The sequence below is a fragment of the Thalassophryne amazonica genome, chromosome 19 (genome assembly GCF_902500255.1).
Source record: "Thalassophryne amazonica chromosome 19, fThaAma1.1, whole genome shotgun sequence".
NCBI lineage: Eukaryota > Metazoa > Chordata > Actinopteri > Batrachoidiformes > Batrachoididae > Thalassophryne > Thalassophryne amazonica.
Window position 1 is genome coordinate 50,449,989 of NC_047121.1, and position 21,729 is coordinate 50,471,717.

At 40.3% G+C, this 21,729-nt stretch overlaps 1 protein-coding gene across 1 annotated transcript in view; it reads left to right on the forward strand.

The window, feature by feature from the left end:
• Positions 1–4,396: 4,396 nt before the first annotated feature.
• The window catches only part of gnmt (glycine N-methyltransferase), a 45,884-nt gene continuing 28,551 nt past the window's right edge, over positions 4,397–21,729 (forward strand). The window contains exons 1-4 of the mRNA XM_034159563.1: positions 4,397–4,666; positions 14,380–14,507; positions 14,590–14,703; positions 14,931–15,073. Coding sequence (XP_034015454.1) covers positions 4,440–4,666; positions 14,380–14,507; positions 14,590–14,703; positions 14,931–15,073 — 612 coding nt within the window. The 5' untranslated portion in view covers positions 4,397–4,439. The remainder of the gene's footprint in view (positions 4,667–14,379; positions 14,508–14,589; positions 14,704–14,930; positions 15,074–21,729) is intronic.

A 21,729-nucleotide genomic window follows, 5' to 3' on the forward strand; every position in this document is an offset into this window, starting at 1 on the left:
ACTCTCATATGTGACAATGAGGTGCAGACTGACACACTCAATGAATAGCGTTTGATTCACATCTGATCCGTATTGCGGATTTAGCAGATATTTGATTCTTTTTAACACTGAAAATCCCTTTTAATCTATATTTTGTGTTATATTTTAGCTTGTGGAAAGCCACTTATAACAGGGCTTTAACTTTGAAAATTTTTTCTAAGGTAAAGATTTGTGGAATTGGAAACTAGTGCTGGCGGAGGTTTGCGCTCTATGAGTGCAGTGTTCTAGTTTTGCTCTAAAATTCTTGATAAAGTAGTTTCACAGCAGTTTGTGGACCATCTTATTGAGAATAACCTCTTTGATATTTGTTGGGAAAAGTGTCGGTACACGGACCCACAACAGGGGGCGCAAAGGAACGGACAATGGAGTAGGTCAAATAACAACACTTTACTGTTGTGAATGTGCACAACAAATACAACAGATTACAACAATAGATCAGAATCAATTCACAAAGGTGTCGTGTGGGCAGGCTCGAAGATAGGAGACACCTGTCCAAAGCAGAACCGGAACCACACGATTTCCTCCGCCACCAGACCCCGGGAATACTGGAGCCGCCAAGTCCCGAATTCCCAGGTGGCCACTGCCTCCGCGTGTCGGACCTGGTACTGCTGGCGAGGAACAAAAACACAATTAAAGGTGGGCGCGTTTGCACCCAGTAATCCGCACGGCAGGAAAGCTACCTCCACCTCTCGTTGGAAAAAAGGTCTGTTATCACTCACAAAATCACAAAAGGTTACTGTCAAGCAGTCAGCTGAGAATATTACCTTCCAGGTAGAACGATATCTCGGCAAAGAGGTGGAGACGTCGTCCTGCTGATGTACCCCTGCTGATTGGTAACAGCTGTTGCAGGTGATGCGTGACAGCTGTCACCCTGGCTGCTCCTGTGAGGCGGCTGCGCCCTCTGGTGCCTGGAGCCCGCACTCCAGGCAGGGCGCCCTCTGGTGGTGGGCCAGCAGTACCTCCTCTTCTGGCGGCCCACACAACAATATTACTGGATAGGCTTGAGAACTGCTTTGGGATCACTGGAAATGCCCTCATGTGGTTAAAAACCTACTTGCACTCAGTGTCTCTTGGACAATAAGGTAGTGTCAGATCTTGTCCCAATGAAATACGGGGGCCCACAAGGGTCCGTGCTAGGCCCCCTGCTCGTCTCTCTTTATATAGCACCCCTTGGGTAGATACTGCGAAGCTGTGGAATTATTTTTCACTGTTATGCTGAGAAACAGTTAGCTGTACATAATGGTAGCTGAACGTTTTGCGGCCAGCCTAAGGCACACCTGTGCAATAATCATGCTGTCTAATCAGCATCTTGATATGCCACACCTGTGAGGTGGGATGGATTATCTCAGCAAAGGAGTGTGCTCACTAACACAGATTTAGACAGATTTGTGAACAATATTTGAGAGAAATAGGCCTTTTGTGTATATAAAAAATGTTTTAGATCTTTAAGTTCAGCTCATGAAAAAATGGGAGCAAAAGCAAAAGTATTGCACTTATATTTTTGCTCATTGTATTTAAGGAATGGGAATGTTCACATTCAAAATGATCCACTACAACAACAAGATCATCTGCAGCAGCTTTGCTCACAGGGACACACACAATATTTAGCAAATGCTGCTCTTTCACGTACACCCTCCCAGTCTTAGTCTGTTTATCAGAGGATTTGACCAGCGGCCACCTAGTCACAAACGTCATTTGTCTGAACTCAGCACTTCCATTGCTGTCCTGCTTGTCCTGTGTGCTGAACAGCTGGCCTGATGTAAAGTATCGTGTAGACAAAACTGGCTGGTACAACTCCGACCTGGATGACACTGGTTATGTCTGATGTAGACCTGCTGTTAATGCGCACCTCAGTGAAGATAATCAGCCAATCACAGCAGGAGGAGTTCACCTGTTGGGAGGAGACAAAAACTTCTGTATGACCTCTAGTTAACAGTACAGCCTTAAATAAATAATAAAAATAAATACAAAAAAACACAGTCTCCAGTTAGCAGTACTACCTATATCTGTATCATGGTTGTAGCTGTTGCATAAATCTCTCAGTACATGTTAGAAATTTTGGAGAACATATTTTACATGTACTGAATGTTCCTGCTTCAAGATGATGAAATATTTGCTTCACATACAGTCTAAAGGTGGAAAGCATTTTCCCTGAGCTTATTCTTGCAGGCAATGCATGCGTTGTCAAAATACAGGCTCCTACTAAAAATCATAATTTATCAGTGAACGTATTTGATTCTTGAATAGATACATGAATTTATATGTCCTGGTGGCCTCCCTAGGGAGGTCTTCCAGGCACATCCAACTGGGAGGAAGCAACGAGGAAGACCCAGAACATGCTGGAGGGACTATATTTCCCAGCTGGCTCGAATGCCTCAGGATTCCATGGGAAAAGTGGCAAGACTTGGCAAAGGATAGGGAAGTATGACCTGAGCTGCTTGGTCTGCTGCCACTGCGACCAGTAGAAAAAATAGAATGAATGAACCAAATTTAAATTGGTTAACATGAAATAACAGCTAACATACCAACCAAAGCAAATTCAAGAGTGCCAATATGTGTTCTGGGTGGAACAGGGACTTTATTGTTAAGGATGTATCGATATTATTGTTGTGAATTGTAGCTAAACCATGCAAGTTTTCTCAAAATATTTTGAATGTTCAAATTTCATGAAACTGACAAAATTTAGTTTCTACTGAAATGCAAGCATTATAATGTTGGCTTTTTTTTTTTAATTGTTTCAATAATACAGATCATTTTAATGAAGAGAACAAATTTATCAGGAATCAAATATTTTATTTTTCTTTTAACAGTGTCTAAAGGAGGACATACATGTGTGCATGCATAAGGTTTTGAAATTGTGTACACAAGGCTTGCACCCGAACATCCGTAAGAGGTCCTATGAATCACTTCAGAGGTGTTATCTGGTTCCAAAAATATTTATAGATTTAGAAGTTTTATTTCTCACAAAATTTTACAAAACATATCAGAAACAGATTTATACATAAATAAGCTGTTTTGGAACTTTTTCCGCATCTAATAATAATAATAACAATAATAACCTTTATTATATGGTTGTGACGTTACGCGGGCTCTGACTGGCTGAATTACTGATTGGATATTTTCCCACATCGGACCGGTTTCCATAACAATCAGTCCAAAACGTGTATTTTCTTTACAAACCAGAAGCTAAAAACGCGATTAGAAAAAGCAAGTCAGACATTAACATACTCCATAAATATCTAAACAGCATCTGAAAAAACACAGATTGAAAGCTTTTTACCAGCTAACAACCAGATCATCTGGTAGCAAGTTCTTCGTGGAGGTGAAGCGAACAAGTTGGACTACGAGCTGTCAGCAGCTTTCATATTCTGGAGATATTGTAAGTTTGCCTGTTTATATATATAAACTAATATATATAATAGCTGTATAATAAACAAATTATTAACCTCACTTGCTCAGTCTGGGGATATCAGAGCTCCATGTTGGTCTGATATTTCCCTGTACAGACCTCAGTCGGTTAATAATCCTTTATTATTTACCCGATGGAAGCCCACTGACGTCGAAACCTCTTTTAGAAAGGTTATCTGACCAACATAAATCTTGATTTATGTTGTTCAGATAAGCAGCCAGTTGATGTGCATCATGGATTGGATGTTGTGGTGTGCTTCCCAGCGTCCCTTGCGCAAGTCGGGGGAAGCCACCACATGATCTGATGTTGCTGTCAGACTCTATGTGTCACTACCAAACATAGTCTAAGGCCGTCTATTCTTTTGAATTTTTTCCCCATCAGGGAAACTTTCTTTTTTCCTGACAATGTGAATTTTGATTATATTGGCAATGTAAAAGGTTAATAAATAAAATTATAGTGGTGCCAAAGAAAATCCGTTTTATGACTTAAATCTTAAAAAAGTTTAAAAAAACAAAGGCAGTACAGCTTTAACGCTCATGGTGTATGATCCAAGACTGATTGACTGATTTTTATTTGTATAAAATGTAAACGTGTAAGATAATACAGTATAAAAATGTATTAAACACAAATGGATATATAAATATACTGGGTAACACAAAAAAGCATAAAGCACTTGTTTCCATTGTGGCCCAACTGGAAATAAAACACACATTAACATAACAAACAAAGACAAAACGTGACCGTAAAAAGGTCCAACAAACAAAGCACAAAATGCAGCTGGTATAAAAAAAAAAATAATAAAAATCTACAAGACAAAATTCAGGGTGAAATCACAGAAGCAGCGGCTGTCTGCGGCCGCTTGGACCAATCAGAAAGAAGGCGTCAGCTCGGAGCAGCGCGTCACTGACTAACCGTCTGACCGCCAGCTACCGTATAAATATAGACTGAATCTGTCCTCGCATGTAAACAGAACCTGTGTTCGTCGGGCAGAATGGCCGGAAGCAGCAATGTGTCGGTCGACAGCGTGTTTCGGACCCGGTCCCTCGGCGTGGCCGCGGAGGGACTTCCTGATCAGTACGCCGACGGAAGAGCGGCCAAAGTGTGGCAGCTGTACATCGGAGACACGCAGAGCCGCACGCAGGAGTATAAAAGCTGGCTGGTGTCCCTGCTGAGAGCGCACGGCGTGTGCACGGTGCTGGACGTCGCCTGCGGAACTGGGTAAAAGGAAAACTCAACACCCGCAGCCACAGGCCCCCAAGTCACTGTTTGCACAAAAAGACAAAGACAATTTTATTTATATAGCGCCAAATCACAACAACAGTTGCCCCAAGGCGCTTTAAGGCAAAAGCCAAACAATAATTACAGAAAACTCCAAAGGTCAAAACGACCCCCTATGTTAATTTATAATATACATATTGCAATGGATTGGTCAAACATTTTCATTCCTTCTTATGAGTTAGATAATGTATCAGTAAAATTATGTTAACATCTCTTCATAATCTAATTTGAGGTTCAGATGCCCTGCACTCAATGACAGATATTGTGTTTGTGAATAGGTTGCGCAATGTTCGTGACAAGTTCATGAAAGTGGCACAAAATTAATGCATGCCAGAAATTTTGAACACTTCAAAATTTTCTTTGCTCGCTGGCACATAGCAGCACACAGTTTACAAGAGTTTACACTGAGTTTACTGATCAAATTCATGCAAATGTCACGGTGGCTTAAGACATCTTCGGACAGCTTACATGGTGTTAAACTTAGGTGTCACTGGTGTTGGATGCACCGCAGTGCAGAGCAACCCCCATGTCAAAATGTATGAAGCTGACAGATTAAATAAGATGTCAACAGAACTTCTGTCGCATAAAAAAGCGCCAACCTTTTAAAATTGGGCATGAAACAAAACCGTCAAATAAACAGCCCGCTTTAAAAATGTTTTAAAATGTGACGAACACTTTTGTAGGCCAGTAACAGCACCTCAAAGTCCGATCTTAAAGAGACAGGAAGCCAGTGAAGAGATGCCAAACCCGGGTGTAATGTGGTCAAACCTGCTTTGTGTCAGAAGTCTGGCTGCAGCATTTTGAACCAGTTGAAGACCCCTAATGCTGAACTGCAGTAAACCAGAAAATAGAGCACTGCAATAGTCCAGTCTGGAAGAGATAAAGCATGAATCAGGGTCTCGGCATCAGCCGTAGACAGGATGGGATGAACCTTTCTATATTTCACAGATGAAATAAAGCAGTCCTTGTACTACATTACCCCAAGGTTCTTCACTTTGTCAGTGTGATGTATGACACACGAACCAAAGCTAAGCACCAGCTGATCAAATTGAGGGTGATGTCTTGCTGGGCCAAGAACCAACATTTCAGTCTTATCAGTGTTTAAAAGTAGAAAGTTACTCGACATCCAATCTTCAGTTCGCCTTTGTCATAGTATCTTCCAAACTGTCATGTTTTGACCCTGATCGGGGCTTTGATCCTATTTTTTTTCCCTCTTTCTTTTTCCACCATCTGCTCCCACTTTGAGTTTTTAGTTGTTTATTTTCATGTGTTTATTCCGTGTTCTATTTTTCTTTGCCACCTTGTTTCAGCCATGGTTCAGTTCCGTGATAGTTTTGTTTTGTAGTCTGTCAGTTTATGTGTTCATTATTGATCTTTTGTTCTTCATGTCTTTATTTTGCTCATCTCATTTGTGTTATCAGTTATGCTGTTATGTCTGGTTTTGTTTTTTGTTATCATGTAGTCACTGTTTTTCTTATAGTTTGTTCAACCACTTTGTTTTCTTAGTCAGTTCCTGTTTAGTTTAGCTTTAGTATTTATTTTCCATGCATCCTCTGATTAGTTCTCATGTTCATGCCCAGTTCATTGTTATATTTTATTCTGTCCTTGGTCTCTGTTTATAGTTCCCTGTTTCCGTCACACCCCTCTGATTATGTTCTCACTCCACTGCACCTGCCTCGTGTCTCTGCCTCGCCTTGCTGTGTACTGTGTTTTTGCTCTGTTCTCCTCGACCATGCCTCTTGCCTCATCCCGGATGTTTGTGTTTGCTCGTGCCTCTGACCCCTGCTCAACCATGACTGCATGTGTGCCTGATCCTGATTGTACCTCTGCTCCGCAGATTGACCAAATGTGTACCATACCTGAGCCTGGAATAAAGACCATGTTTTCTCTTGCACCTGCATCGCGGGTCCAGCCACGACGGTTGCCGGGTAGCAGCCCGCCCTGACACAAACAGACCTTATTACGACAATAAAATCTTATGTTACATCATGAACAGAAGAATTTGTCTCACCAAACTCCATTACATACAATCTAATGCAGTGGTCTTCAAACTGTGAGGTGCTCCCCCCCCGATCATTCACACATTCAATCCACCGACATCAATAGCCTTTTTGCTTAACGATTCCCTTATCGGTCCTTTAGAGCAGCCATTGTTTTTGAGGGTGTTTTATCAGGAAAATTATAATTTCTTTACATTTTTTACAGACCCTGCAGCAGGTCTGTAATCAACCGCTTTTGTAAGGGCTCCGCTTTGAAACAACGAAACAGTGCTCTGATCCACTGCTTCATTGGTTCATTGCTTTGCTGCTTTTCAGAAGCGACAAGTCTGCTTCTTAACCCCTCTCAAGGCCATTTAAAAATGACAATCGTGAGTCACTTTGGTGCAGATTAAAGTCACTAACTGGGATCCTTGTCTTGTTGCAGGAAAAAAAAAAAGAGAATCATCCTCCGTTCTGTTTGCACAGCTCCAAACACTGCGCCGCTCTCTGCCAAGACAGAGTCCAGTCGGAATTAATAACTTCAAAGTGAATCACCGTTTAAATCAAATGACACCTCTTACCAAATGTTGTAACACAGTCAACAGACTACAATGTTTTTTTACCTCCCAAAATGAGATGTCCTGCATTCTTTATGAATTACAATTGACTTCCAGCACAGCTGGCTGCAAGAGCTCAGCTCAGAGGTATGGAGTGACGTTCATGCCATTAATATCTGAAAGGAAATGCTTTTGAGAAAAACTACAGATTTTGTTTATTTTTATTTACGTCCAGAGATCAAGGATCTAGTGACCAATTTCATATTTATTTAAGACTCGTCAAAATGTTATTGATTTAGAAAACCTGTAAAGCCTACTTTTAGTACACCGAAAATTCACAGGAGGTGAATTGATAAGGAATCGGCTCGATAAGCGCAATCGATCCAGTGCTCAGTGTCATTTATGAGACAGAGAGAGAGAGATTCATTACAGTCTGTTTTCTGCTGTTGATAAAATGTCTGTAGTCAAGGCCAAGAGGAAAACTTTTTAAGTTTTACTCGCATCCAGATAGGGATTCGTTCCATTGAAAGAATGTTAAAAACATTCATTATTTGTTTTATATAACGGCTAAAATAGATCCTTGTCATTTGATATTTTATTAATTTAGAAACAACAGAAAAGGGACTTACACTTTGGTGTTCCACTGTAACGTGTAGTCCAGTGATGCTGTGCACTGACTTCAGACTTCCATAAAAAAAAGACTTTGTGTCGTTCCTCTGTCCAGCCAAAAATCACGTCAGCGATTCATGTGAACAGGTCTTAATGCATCCAGATGGCTTACAGCGGAGTGGATTTTGTGTGTGTGCATACAACCCCTGGCAAAAATTATGGAATCACCGGCCTCGGAGGATGTTCATTCAGTTGTTTAATTTTGTAGAAAAAAAGCAGATCACAGACATGACACAAAACTAAAGTCATTTCAAATGGCAACTTTCTGGCTTTAAGAAACACTATAAGAAATCAGGAAAAAAAATTGTGGCAGTCAGTAACGGTTACTTTTTTAGACCAAGCAGAGGGAAAAAAATATGGACTCACTCAAATCTGAGGAATAAATTATGGAATCACCCTGTAAATTTTCATCCCCAAAACTAACACCTGCATCAGATCAGATCTGCTTGTTAGTCTGCATCTAAAAAGGAGTGATCACACCTTGGAGAGCTGATGCACCAAGTGGACTGACATGAATCATGGCTCCAACACGAGAGATGTCAATTGAAACAAAGGAGAGGATTATCAAACTCTTAAAAGAAGGTAAATCATCAGGCAATGTTGCAAAAGATGTTGGTTGTTCACAGTCAGCTGTGTTTGGGGATGATGAAATCATTTTTCAAGATGATAATGCATCTTGCCATAGAGCAAAAACTGTGAAAACATTCCTTGCAAAAAGACACATAGGGTCAATGTCATGGCCTGCAAATAGTCCGGATCTTAATCCAATTGAAAATCTTTGGAAGTTGAAGAAAATGGTCCATGACAAGGCTCCAACCTACAAAGCTGATCTGGCAACAGCAATCACAGAAAGTTGGAGCCAGATTGATGAAGAGTACTGTTTGTCACTCATTAAGGCCATGCCTCAGAGACTGCAAACTGTTATAAAAGCCAGAGGTGGTGCAACAAAATACTAGTGATGTGTTGGAGCGTTCTTTTGTTTTTCATGATTCCATAATTTTTTCCTCAGAATTGAGTGATTCCATATTTTTTCCTCTGCTTGGTCTAAAAAAGTAACTGTTACTGACTGCCACAATTTTTTTTCCTGATTTCTTATAGTGTTTCTTAAAGCCAGAAAGTTGCCATTTGAAATGACTTTAGTTTTGTGTCATGTCTGTGATCTGCTTTTTTCTACAAAATTAAACAACTGAATGAACATCCTCCGAGGCCGGTGATTCCATAATTATTGCCAGGGGTTGTATGTTACAAGAATTTGCAGCATCAGTTAGCTCAATCAAATCATCGTGTTGTTGTCCCCCGCGTGCTCACACACAAACACACACACAACTGGGTTGGTCAACTGTGTACGTCCTCAGTGGAGTGGACAAAAAAATCACGTCAGAAATGACTCCAGCTTTTCAGTCTTTTTTTCCTGCTAACAGCCTCCCAGATAGCACAGTGGATTTGTTTTGTGCACACGTGTGTGCGCGATCACATGTGCGCACGAGGACATGCGCGCGTGTGTGCGAAGAGTGCAACGGTACCAAACATATGGAACCAAATTTACACTCTAAATGGAACCAAGCCGCACTCTAAATGCAATGCAACACAAATGGGATGAATGAATCCATGTCATGTGACATACAAAGCATCAATCAAATGACAAGGATCCACTCATATAATATTATTACTATTATATCCACTTATATAATAGTTAATTTTTTGTTGAATGGCACTTGCATGCTTCTGAAACATCATGTTTTTTTTTGTCATTAATATATTAGTGGTAGTAATACTACAGTCTCTAAGCCAGGGCTGTGAAATGAAAATTGTGAAATCCGAGGAAAATTTGTAGGGGGTCTGGGAGGGGGTGGGGTAGCGTCTAGGAGCTGGGGTCTAGGGCCCTGTGGGGCCCTAGAATTAAATTTTTATCTGATACTTTTTCAGCATCTCCTGGAAGAACAAATCTCTTAAATGATCCTACATCAACCTTTTATTTGACCTGTAGATGATGTTGAAATAACAGAATATGATGTGGAAGTAGGACCTGGAATGATTTTCCTTTTAACTGTAAACCAAATTATGCATGAGAATGAGAATATGCAGAGAAAAATTCTTACCGTGTTTTCCTGAGAGGACACAGTTCACTTTTCCCGTTTCTTTTATCTTTCAGGTGTGTTGATGAAGCCAGCGACGATTCCACGGATTCTTGTCCTTATAAGACTTGTTCAAACAGTCTTTCTCGCCATCTTCTCTTTGTGCGACGTCGGTCTGTGACAGACATGCTGCACAAATCTTCTTTTAAAATCTTGAAAGCTCTAAAAGTTTGGGATGTCCACATGCTAAGTTTTAGCCACACAGCGTCACCGCAGCAACCAACCAGTCCTGCTTTACAACAACTGTCGTAACAGCTACACTTTGAGTGGCATTTTTCCGCCGTGAAACTCTGCGGATCTGAGGAAACTGATTTGTATCTGTAACACACAGATCAGTGTTGGCGGACTTATAAAACTTACACGATGTCGTAAAAAAAGAGAACGCTTTGCGATAAGCATTTTAAAAACAAAGGGGTGACCCTCTGCTTGGGCCATGCTACAAACATAAATTACAGAACAATTCACGGATGAATATAAAAGAATTGCTGTTGTTGCACAGGACAGGAGGGTCGCAAACACAAATACAACTCCCATCTCTGGATGGAGCTGCACCTTAAAGAGAGAGAAAAAAAACAATCAGGCATCAGAAAGACAAAAAATACTGTATAATTTGCCAGCATTAATCAACAAGAAAAACAGAAGAAATACTAAGGTGATCGCCGGCCGCTAGCCCAAAATCATTGTTGATCAATGATCTAATTATTGATCATCACTTAGATATGACTGGGCTATGTGAAACCTGGCTTAAACCTACAGCTGTCCTCCCCTTAAATGAGGCCTGCCCACCGACATGCACATTTAGTCACGTCCCTCGTGATGTGTAGCAAGATGGGGGTGTTGCTCTTATTTATAAATCTAGGTTTAGTTTATGAGCTGTTGGAGGTCACAAATCTAATTTGTTTGAACATCTGATTCTCCGCTCTGCCCATGATGCTACGTATTGCCAAGGTCAGAAGAATAGAAATCAGCCATATTACTTTGTCACTGTATATAGGCCCCCTGGCCCATATTCTGAACTCTTAGATGAATTTGGTGCGTTCTACGAGTGCAGATAACATTCTGATTATTGGTGACTTCAACATTCACTCTCTTCAACATTGACTCTCTTCCACAGCATGTCTTTTTCCTGATTCTCTCCCCTCAGCCCCAACCAGTACCAGCAGAAGACTGCCCCTCCCTGAGCCTGGTTCTGCTGGAGGTTTCTTCCTGTTAAAAGGGAGTTTTTCCTTCCCACTGTCGCCAAGTGCTTGCTCACAGGGGGTCGTTTTGACCGTTGGGGTTTTTCTGTAATTACTGTATGGCTTTTGCCTTACAATATAAAGTGCCTTGGGGCAACTGTTTGTTGTGATTTGGCGCTATATAAATAAAATTGATTTGATATAAATAAGCCTTCTGATCCCTCTGCAAATCATTTATGGAAATTGTGGATGCATTAGGTTTTCAGCAATGCATTCAGGATTCAACGCACATTAGTGGAAATACCCTGGATTTGGTTGTCACACATGGTATTGCTGTCATGAAAATTGACATCATGCTTCTTGCATCGGTGTTCTCTGATCACTCATTAGGTTTACATTTTCGCTGCTGTTTAGTGGAACAACAATCGTATTTATCACTGAGGTGATGCATCAACACCTCAACTATGGCTGAACTCAAAGCTAGACTGCCTGATATCTTAGCTTCACATTTGGAAAATGCCCAATCAGTAGACAGTTTAAACTCAGCACGCAAAACTAGTCGACATAATTGCGCCACCTATATTAAAACCACCACCCCCAAAAAACAGTCACCTTGGCTCAGTGATTACTTGCATGACCTCAAGCATAAGGCTAGAGGTCTAGAATGGAAATGACGTAGTTCAAAATTAGAAGTATTCCACCTCGCATGGCGTGATGCGATTTCAGACTATAAGCATGCACTACTGGCTACAAAACAGACCTGTTACTCTGATTTGATCAACAAAAATAGGCATTACTCAAAGTTCTTGTTTGACATGGTGGCAACACTTATTCATGGACAACCACCTGTAAGTGGCTCTCCTTTTACAGCACAAGATTTCTCGGATTACTTCAAGAAGAAAATAGAAGACATTAGGTTGAGCATATCCCAGCATGCCTTAACCCAGCCACTACACTCTGCTATTAAGGTGGGTGCCATTACTGACATATTACGTAGATTTACAGAATTTGATAGTATCTCTCTAGGCATGCTGACGAAACACGTAACGTGTACGAAAAGCACAACCTGCTTATTTGCTCCTATACCAACAAAACTGTTTAAGGACCTGTGGTCCACTCCTGGGCTGACTGTACTGGAAATGATTAATATCTCATTAACTTCTGGATCTTTTCCTAAATGTTTCAAATCTGCAGTGATTAAACCATTACTTAAGAAATCTAATCTTGACCCTAGTATATTGAAAAAGTATAGGCCGATAGCAAATCTATCATTTTGCTCTAAAATTCTGGAAAAGGTGGTTTCACAGCAGCTATTGAACCACCTTACTGAGAATAATCTTTTTGAGCCACTGCAGTCTGCTTTTAGAATATATCATTCCACAGAGACGGCTGTCACTAAAGTGGTAAATGATCTGCGAGCAATGGATTCAGACACCACTACGGTTCTGGTGCTGTTAAATCTCAGTGCTGCGTTTGATACGTGGATCATCATATTCTACTCGATAGGCTGGAAAATCATTTTGGGATTACTGGGAGTGCCCTTACATGGATGGCGTCATACCTGACCGCCTGTCGTTCTCACTGTTTTGTACAATAACACTACCTCCAACCTTAGTGACATGAAATTTAGGGTACCACAGACGTCTGTCTTAGGCCCCCTGCTTTTCTCCCTTTATATAGCACCCCTTGGGCACATATTGCGGCATTTTGGGATTACCTTTCATTGCTATGATGATGATACTCAGTTATACATGCAGATAACTACTGGTAATCTCATCTACATAAAATCCTTAGAAGATTGCCTTGCATCAGTGAGAAGCTGCATGTTTAGCAATTTCCTAATTTTAAACTCTGATAAGATTGAAATGATGGTTCTTGGTCCAGTGAGACATCGGCATCAATTTGACCAACTAACGCTTAGCCTAGGCTCGTGTGTCATCATAATGACAAAGTGAGGAACCTTGGGGTAATTTTTGATCCTATGTTGTCCTCTGACCTCCAAATTAGAGAGATTATGAGGACTGCTTTCTTTCACCTGTGAAATATAGTGAAGATTCATCAAATCCTGTCTATGGCTGATGCTGAGACCCTGATTCATGCCTTTGTCTCTTCTAGATCACCTTAGTATTTCTTCTGTTTTCTTGTTTAATGCTGGCAAATTATACTGTATTTCTTGTATTTTCTTGATGCCTGATTCTGTTTTTTTTTTCCTCTCTGTTTAAGGTGCAGCTCCATCCAGAGATGGGTGTGGCATTTGTGCTGGCAACCCTCCTGTCCTGTGTACCAACAGCATTTCCTGTATATTCATTTTGTGAATTGTTCTGCATGGCCCAAGCAGAGGGTCACCCATTTGAGTATGGTCTGCTTGAGGTTTCTTCCTCAGAGTGAGTTTTTCCTTACCACTGTTACTTTGGGGGTTGGTAAGGTTAGACCTTACTTGTGTGAAGCGCCTTGAGGCAACTCAGTTGTGATTTGGGGCTATATAAATGAAATGAAATTGAAATTCTAGATTGGACTACTGCAATGTCCTATTTTCTGGTTTACCGCAGTCCAGCATTAGGGCTCTCCAATTGGTTCAAAATGCTACAGCCAGACTTTTGACAGGAAGCAGAAAACAGGGCTCTCCCCAGAAAGTTAGGGTTAGGGTTGTAATCAAACAAAAAGCAAGGTCAATGAAACAAAAGAATGAAGGACAGACTGGGCTCAGTGAAAATGAAAAATGGGGAGGTTTGTTCAAAACAAAGTTGTAAATGTTGCTGTAAAAGGTAACCTGCATGTCTTTAAATGTGGGAGGAAACCAGAGCACCCAGAGGAAACCCACGCAAACATTGGGAGAACATGCAAACTCCACACAGAAAGGCCACAGATGGGAATCGATCCCACGACCTTCTTGCTGTGAGGCAACAGTGCTAACCACTAAACCACCATGCTGTCAAGAATAATAAATTTTAGTGTGGCTTACATTGCAGAAAATAGCGTAATTGGCACTGAATCACAAAAAAAAAAAAAGATCCTTGCAACAGATTTGTGTAGGTTTTTGGAATCCTTGTTTTTCTATACTGTAAGAATAATAATTATGAGGTTGTGAAGTGGATAACTGATCAAGGCATATATCTCCATTTTCATGTTTTGTAGCGTTGACTCCATTATGTTGGTTGAGGAGGGATTTAATATGGTTAGTGTGGATGCCAGTGACAAAATGCTCAAGTATGCACTGAAAGCCAGATGGGAGAGAAGAAAAGAACAAGCTTTTGACCAGTGGGGTATGACAACTCAAGACTGAGATGCTAATCAACAGGAGCCACAGTTTTCAAATCTGACCTGTACCTTTTCTCTTTTGTTCAGTGATTGAAGAGGCCAACTGGTTAACATTACCTGAAGACATTCAGAAACCAGGGGAAGGGTTTGATGCTGCCATCTGTCTTGGCAACTCATTTGCCCACTTACCAGACTTTAAAGGTGTGTGAAGGAGGATGCTACAGGTCATTTTCTCAAACAGATTGTGGTTAATTTATTTTTCCAGCCACCACTTAATTGTTTTGGAAGTTCAATGATAGGGTTGATTTGAAAATTATTTGAAAGTCAGTTAAAATATTAATGAATCATGCGTTTTATTCATTAAGTTTAAATGTGATTGAATCAAACATCTTTTTGTTAACTAACACATGATCTCTTATTAATTTTAGGAGACCAAAGTGACCAAAAGTTGGCCCTTCAAAACATCGCCAGCATGGTCAGACCAGGCGGGATCCTCATCATTGACCATCGCAACTATGACTACATCCTGGAGACTGGCAGGGCACCACAAGGCAAAAATATTTACTATAAGGTACAGAACTTAAGCACTAGTACAACCCCTGGCAAAAATTATGGAATCACCAGCCTCGGAGGATGTTCATTCAGTTGTTTAATTTTGTAGAAAAAAGCAGATCACAGACATGACACAAAACTAAAGTCATTTCAAATGGCAACTTTCTGGCTTTAAGAAACACTATAAGAAATCAGGAAAAAAAATTGTGGCAGTCAGTAACGGTTACTTTTTTAGACCAAGCAGAGGGAAAAAAATATGGACTCACTCAATTCTGAGGAATAAATTATGGAATCACCCTGTAAATTTTCATCCCCAAAACTAACACCTGCATCAAATCAGATCTGCTCGTTAGTCTGCATCTAAAAAGCAGTGATCACACCTTGGAGAGCTGTTGCACCAAGTGTACTGACATGAATCATGGCTCCAACACGAGAGATGTCAACTGAAACAAAGGAGAGGATTATCAAACTCTTAAGAGGGTAAATCATCAGTGTTGCAAAAGATGTTGGTTGTTCACAGTCAGCTGTGTCTAAACTCTGGACCAAATACAAACAACATGGGAAGGTTGTTAAAGGCAAACATACTGGTAGACCAAGGAAGACATCAAAGCGTCAAGACAGAAAACTTAAAGCAATATGTCTCAAAAATCGAAAATGCACAACAAAACAAATGAGGAACGAATGGGAGGAAACTGGAGTCAACGTCTGTGACCGAACTGTAAAAAACCGCCTAAAGGAAATGGAATTTACATACAGAAAAGCTAAACGAAAGCCATCATTAACACCTAAACAGAAAAAAAACAAGGTTACAATGGGCTAAGGAAAAGCAATCGTGGACTGTGGATGACTGGATGAAAGTCATATTCAGTGATGAATCTCGAATCTGCATTGGGCAAGGTGATGATGCTGGAACTTTTGTTTGGTGCCGTTCCAGTAAGATTTATAAAGATGACTGCCTGAAGAGAACATGTAAATTTCCACAGTCATTGATGATATGGGGCTGCATGTCAGGTAAAGGCACTGGGGAGATGGCTGTCATTACATCATCAATAAATGCACACGTTTACGTTGATATTTTGGACACTTTTGTTATCCCATCAATTGAAAGGATGTTTGGGGATGATGAAATCATTTTTCAAGATGATAATGCATCTTGCCATAGAGCAAAAACTGTGAAAACATTCCTTGAAAAAAGACACATAGGGTCAATGTCATGGCCTGCAAATAGTCCGGATCTTAATCCAATTGAAAATCTTTGGTGGAAGTTGAAGAAAATGGTCCATGACAAGGCTCCAACCTGCAAAGCTGATCTCGCAACAGCAATCAGAGAAAGTTGGAGCCAGATTGATGAAGAGTACTGTTTGTCACTCATTAAGTCCATGCCTCAGAGACTGCAAGCTGTTATAAAAGCCAGAGGTGGTGCAACAAAATACTAGTGACGTGTTGGAGCGTTCTTTTGTTTTTCATGATTCCATAATTTTTTCCTCAGAATTGAGTGATTCCATATTTTTTTTCCCCTCTGCTTGGTCTAAAAAAGTAACCGTTACTACCACAATTATTTTTCCTGATTTCTTATAGTGTTTCTTAAAGCCAGAAAGTTGCCATTTGAAATGACTATTTTTGTGTCATGTCTGTGATCTGCTTTTTTTTCTACAAAATTAAACAACTGAATGAACATCCTCCGAGGCCGGTGATTCCATAATTTTTGCCAGGGGTTGTATGTGCAGGTCTCCAAGCACAGATTTCAGTCATTGGGGTTGAGTTAGAGTTTCAATCCATTAAGACCTCTACCAAGAGACTGCATACAAAACACAATCACTGACCAAAGTTGAGATGAGGATGCACAAGTTCGCAGTGAACTGTATCTAAACTTTTGGTTGTGAAATTAGGCTGCCACAGGTGGATTAAAGTGAGAAAAGTGTTTTGTGTGGCTGAAAATAACATTTTAAAAATGCCATTCAGGGAATGCAAGACCCCTCAGACTCAGACAAATGTTACAGCTATGAGGTTGATGTGGAGCAGGGGTAGGCAACCTGTTCCAGAAAGAGCCATGAGGGTGCAGGTTTTCTTTGCAGCCATTTTACTGATTAATATCACTTTGAGCAGATGGAATCAGTTAATCAGTGAAATCACCTGGTGGAGTCAGTGGCTGCAAAGAAAACCTGCACCCTCATGGCTCTTTCTGGAACAGGTTGCCAACCCCTGATGTGGAGAGTATGTTCACTATTGCAGTGACACTATTGCACACCTGCAGAATTTTACATGAAAATCAGTTGTTGCAGCATTAACATGATTTTTATTTCTTCCCCCTGAAATGTTTTGACCAGTTTTCTATTTGATTATTAATGCATGTATGAATCACAGTAGAATAACTGGACAAAAAAAGAAGCTTTTAAAGAAGCTTAAGGCCCACTTGTACAGACTTTTAACAAGTTTTATGTTGCTGCTGTTTTAATTTCTGTGTTCCTATTTTATGTTTTCACTGTAATGCACTTTTGGGATTTTTTTTTCTTTAAAGGTGCTATACAAATAAACTTTACTTACTTAAAACACTCAGGAAGTGTTGAAGAAAATTCAAAGAAATAAACTATAAAATATCAACCAAAAGTGCACATAAAATCTTATTTTATTGTGCACATTATTAGGAAAACAAGATATGCATGTAATTTCATGGTTGCTCTGGTAAAATGAAAAGCAAAAATAAGCAAAATGTATTTAAAATGAACATTTCACAGACATACAGCATCAGCAAGGACAATGCTGCATTTTGTTAAAATACCAGATTTCGTTAGTCTTTCTTTTCACTCACTTTTTGTTGTTATAGCAAATTGTTTGGTGCAGACATCTGAAATTTAAGTCCCAATCCTTCAATTTCCAGTGTTAGCTTATTGGCAGATACTGAATGATATGAAATGGCAATGATGATGCAACAGCAGGTGCCAACAGCAATGGATTTTGATGTTATTTTCCTCCAAAACCATTTCCATACTCGCTAATCCAGTCAAAGTTTGAGCCATCCAGCTGGAAGGCTTAAAATAAATACTTAATCAACACTTACCTGCTTAAGATATACTGCTGTAATCCCAGTCTGCTCTTATAGTATGCATCTGCATAACAGCGAGCGACTTTTTTAGGCGTGTATATATATATATATATATTAGACTTCAGTTGTGATTCACATAAAAGCTCATTTTGTCATTTGTGAACTCTTTTCATTAAGCAACTTATGTAGTCTATAATATAGTGTGTGTGTATATTATATAGTTGTTTACATTCATTATTAAGATTCTGTTGTCTTACATACAATTTGTACATGTTCAATAAAGCCCCTCAATCAATCAACCATAAACAATATTTCCGTTTTTATGGTGTCTGCAGGAGGACATGCCTGGGCCCATACATAAGCTTTTGACAAGCGTGTGAGTTAGCCAAAGTTAGCGTGCACACTGACGTCTGCGAAATGCCGTGTAAATCACTCCAGAGGTGTTATCATGTTCCAAAAACAGTGTTTTCAGTTTTAGAAGTGTTTATTTCTCGCTGGCTTTTACACAATATATGACAAAGGGGTTATATTTACAAACTAAAAGGAGTTTGCAGCTAGCTACCAGCCTGTCATGTCACTACACTGTCTGCAAAATCTGTTGCAAATTACTTCAGAGGTGTCATCAGGTTACAATAACAGCTTTTTCAGTTTTACAAGTGTTTATTTCTCACTAGCTTTTACATAATATATGAGAAACATGTTATATAAACACACAAATTAAGTGGTTTTGCAGGGCTAGAGAGAGCAGCCACTCACGTCACGGTGCCACTCTGCTCTGATTGGCTGTCACCCTGCCACTCAAAAAATAAATAAAAAGGAGCAGAATGAAACAGAATATGACTTTTTAACTTCTTAAAATAGGTCAAAGTTAGCCATTTTTGAACTTTTCCAAGGTCTGTGTCCCAAGAATGTTCCCTGTGAATTTGAAGACTCTAGCAGTAATAGGACTGGGCTTACGCTGAGCACGGACGGATGCACGCAAACTCTTCACAATACCCCATGGCCATATTCAGTGGGCTTGTGTAAAAATCAAAATGATCAAACTACTTTTTCCAAGATCAAAACATCCTCATTTTGAAACCTCTGATGCTCGGACCAATGTGTCTGGCCACACGAGGGAGCCACTGTTGCTGTAGGTGTCCAGATATGCTTATTAGGAACACGTAAAAACAGACCTTGACTTTTGCAAAGGTTGTAGAAAAGCAAATCTGGGTTTGATTGACAGCTTGAGTTTTTGTTTTGTTTTTTAAACTTAATAGAATGTCCAGTCTTCATTAACTATCGCTGAGATTCCATTTTCAATGTGTTGACACCATCAGAGGAGTTTCAGTAGCTACAGTCGGCTGTTGCCATTATCAGGCTACTTTGCAAAATCAGACTTTCAGTGGCCTCAGAAACCATAATTGATCACTGATTCATACAGAATTGTTTTAAAAGTAATAACTACACAACTCTCGATGCAGGGTTGCAGTGAAAATAAAGCAGTTATGAACAAAGAAAAAGGAGAAGCTGCACGCTCATGTGAACGGAGCACATAGTCTTGTGCTATACTCAAAGCAGCCTGGGGCTCAATGCACTTTGGGTTCTAAGTATGGAAAGAAGCACACTGAAATATCAGGAGCTAAAACTGATGTTTGCGCACTGATATCAGGCAGATTAGCGAATGTACCTCTTCTTGATGCCATTCTGTGCTTTACGTCTTTATATGACTTTTACTCAGTACTGTGATGGCTCGGGCAAGTACTCATGTATCCTGAAAGTGGTATATAAATAAAGTTATTGTTTCAGTCTTCCCACAGCACCTCAGTGGGAATGCACATAAAGAGAAAAACTAGTAGAAACAGTGACTTGAGAGCAAAGTGCAACTTTAAAACAATATAGTCTAATTAATGATAATTATCCTAGAGTTTATGAACATTCAGTTATTAGACAAATAATATATGCTTGAACCTTAAGAAGATTGACTCTATTCAGTGTTTGTAAGTATTTCAGACATTTTCCACAATTCTCACACACACACACACACACACACTTCTTCAACCGCTTATCCAAGATTGGGTCGCAGGGTGCTGGAGCCTATCCCAGCAGTGATAGGGTGTGAGGCAGGGTTCACCTGGACAGGACACCAGTCTGTTGCAGGGCCATATACAAACAGGCACATTCACACCTATGGACAATTTAAAGTTTCTAATCCATCTAACCTGCATGTCTGTGGGAGGAAGCTGGAGCACCTGGAAGGAATAACCCACAAACACGGGGAGAACATGCAAAGTTCACACAGAAAGGCCGCAGGTGGGTATCGATCGCATGACCTTCTCGCTGTGAGGCAAAAGTGTGAATCATTAAGCCACTGTGCTGCCCCATTTTCCTCAGTTCTTCAGTAAAACTTGTAAATGCAAGTTTCCACAGGTGGGACAAGAGCATTTTTATGTGGGGTGGGTCACATTTAAATAAAATTTAAACAGTAAAAAATTCCTCCTCCTGGTATCCGTCCATCTACGGGAGAAGATGGTGTAGCATCGTTTGTTTTTTGCTTGTTTTATACACTTTTTCAATTCAATCTCAATTTATTTCATTTATGTAGCACCTAATCACAACAAAGCTGCCTCAAGGCACTTCACACATGTAATGTCTAACCTTACCAACCCCTAGAGCAAGCGTACAGGTGACAGTGCCAAGGGAAAAACTCTGATTTGAGGACGAAACCTCAACCAGACACCTCATATGGTGGCTGTTGAGCTTTTTCTCATGTCTGGCATAGGGGGTCCATGCCTCGCTACCGCAGAGGAGTACGCTGAGCACGCAGGTCTGGTAGACGTGCAGTTTTTCTTGTCACTGAGGCTGGAGTTGTTCCAGACTCTGTGGCTTAGTCTTGCCATAACTGCTGCTGCCTTCACAATCCTGCTGTTCATCTCTGCATCAATGGAGAGTGAGTTAGAGATGGTTGATCCAAGGTATGCAAAAGTTTGGGCACCCCTGATAATTTGCATGATATTCCTTTATAAATCATTGGTTGTGTGGATCAGAAATTTCAGTTAAATATAAACACACTGATATATGAGAAGTGAAATTAAGTTTCTAGGATTTACAGAAAGTGTACAATAATTAAACAAAATTGGGTAGGTGCATGGTTTGAATACGTTTGACACTAATTATTGGAACACAAAATGGGTTTTGGTAAGCTCACTGACCCTTGACCTCCTTACACAGGTGAATCCAATCATGAGAAAGGGTATTTAAGGTGGCCATGGGAGCCTCTAAACAGCCTTTTCTGTGTACATTGAAGTCAACCCACAGACCTGCTCCAAAGACCTACAACATGATCTTGCTGCAGATAGTGTCTCTGTGCATTGCTCATCTATACAGCGCACTTTGCACAAGGAGATAATGTAATGCAGAGGAAGCCTTTTCTGTGTACACGCCACAGAGTTGCCTGAGGTATGCTAAAGCACATTTGGACAAGCCAGCTTAATTTTGGAATAAGGTGCTGTGGACTGATGAAACTAAAATTGAGTTATTTGGACATAAGCAGGGGAGGTATGCATGGCTGAAAAAGAACACAACATTCCAAGAAAAACACTTGTTCCTACAGTAAAATTTGGAGGTGGTTCCATCATGCTGTGTGGCTGTGT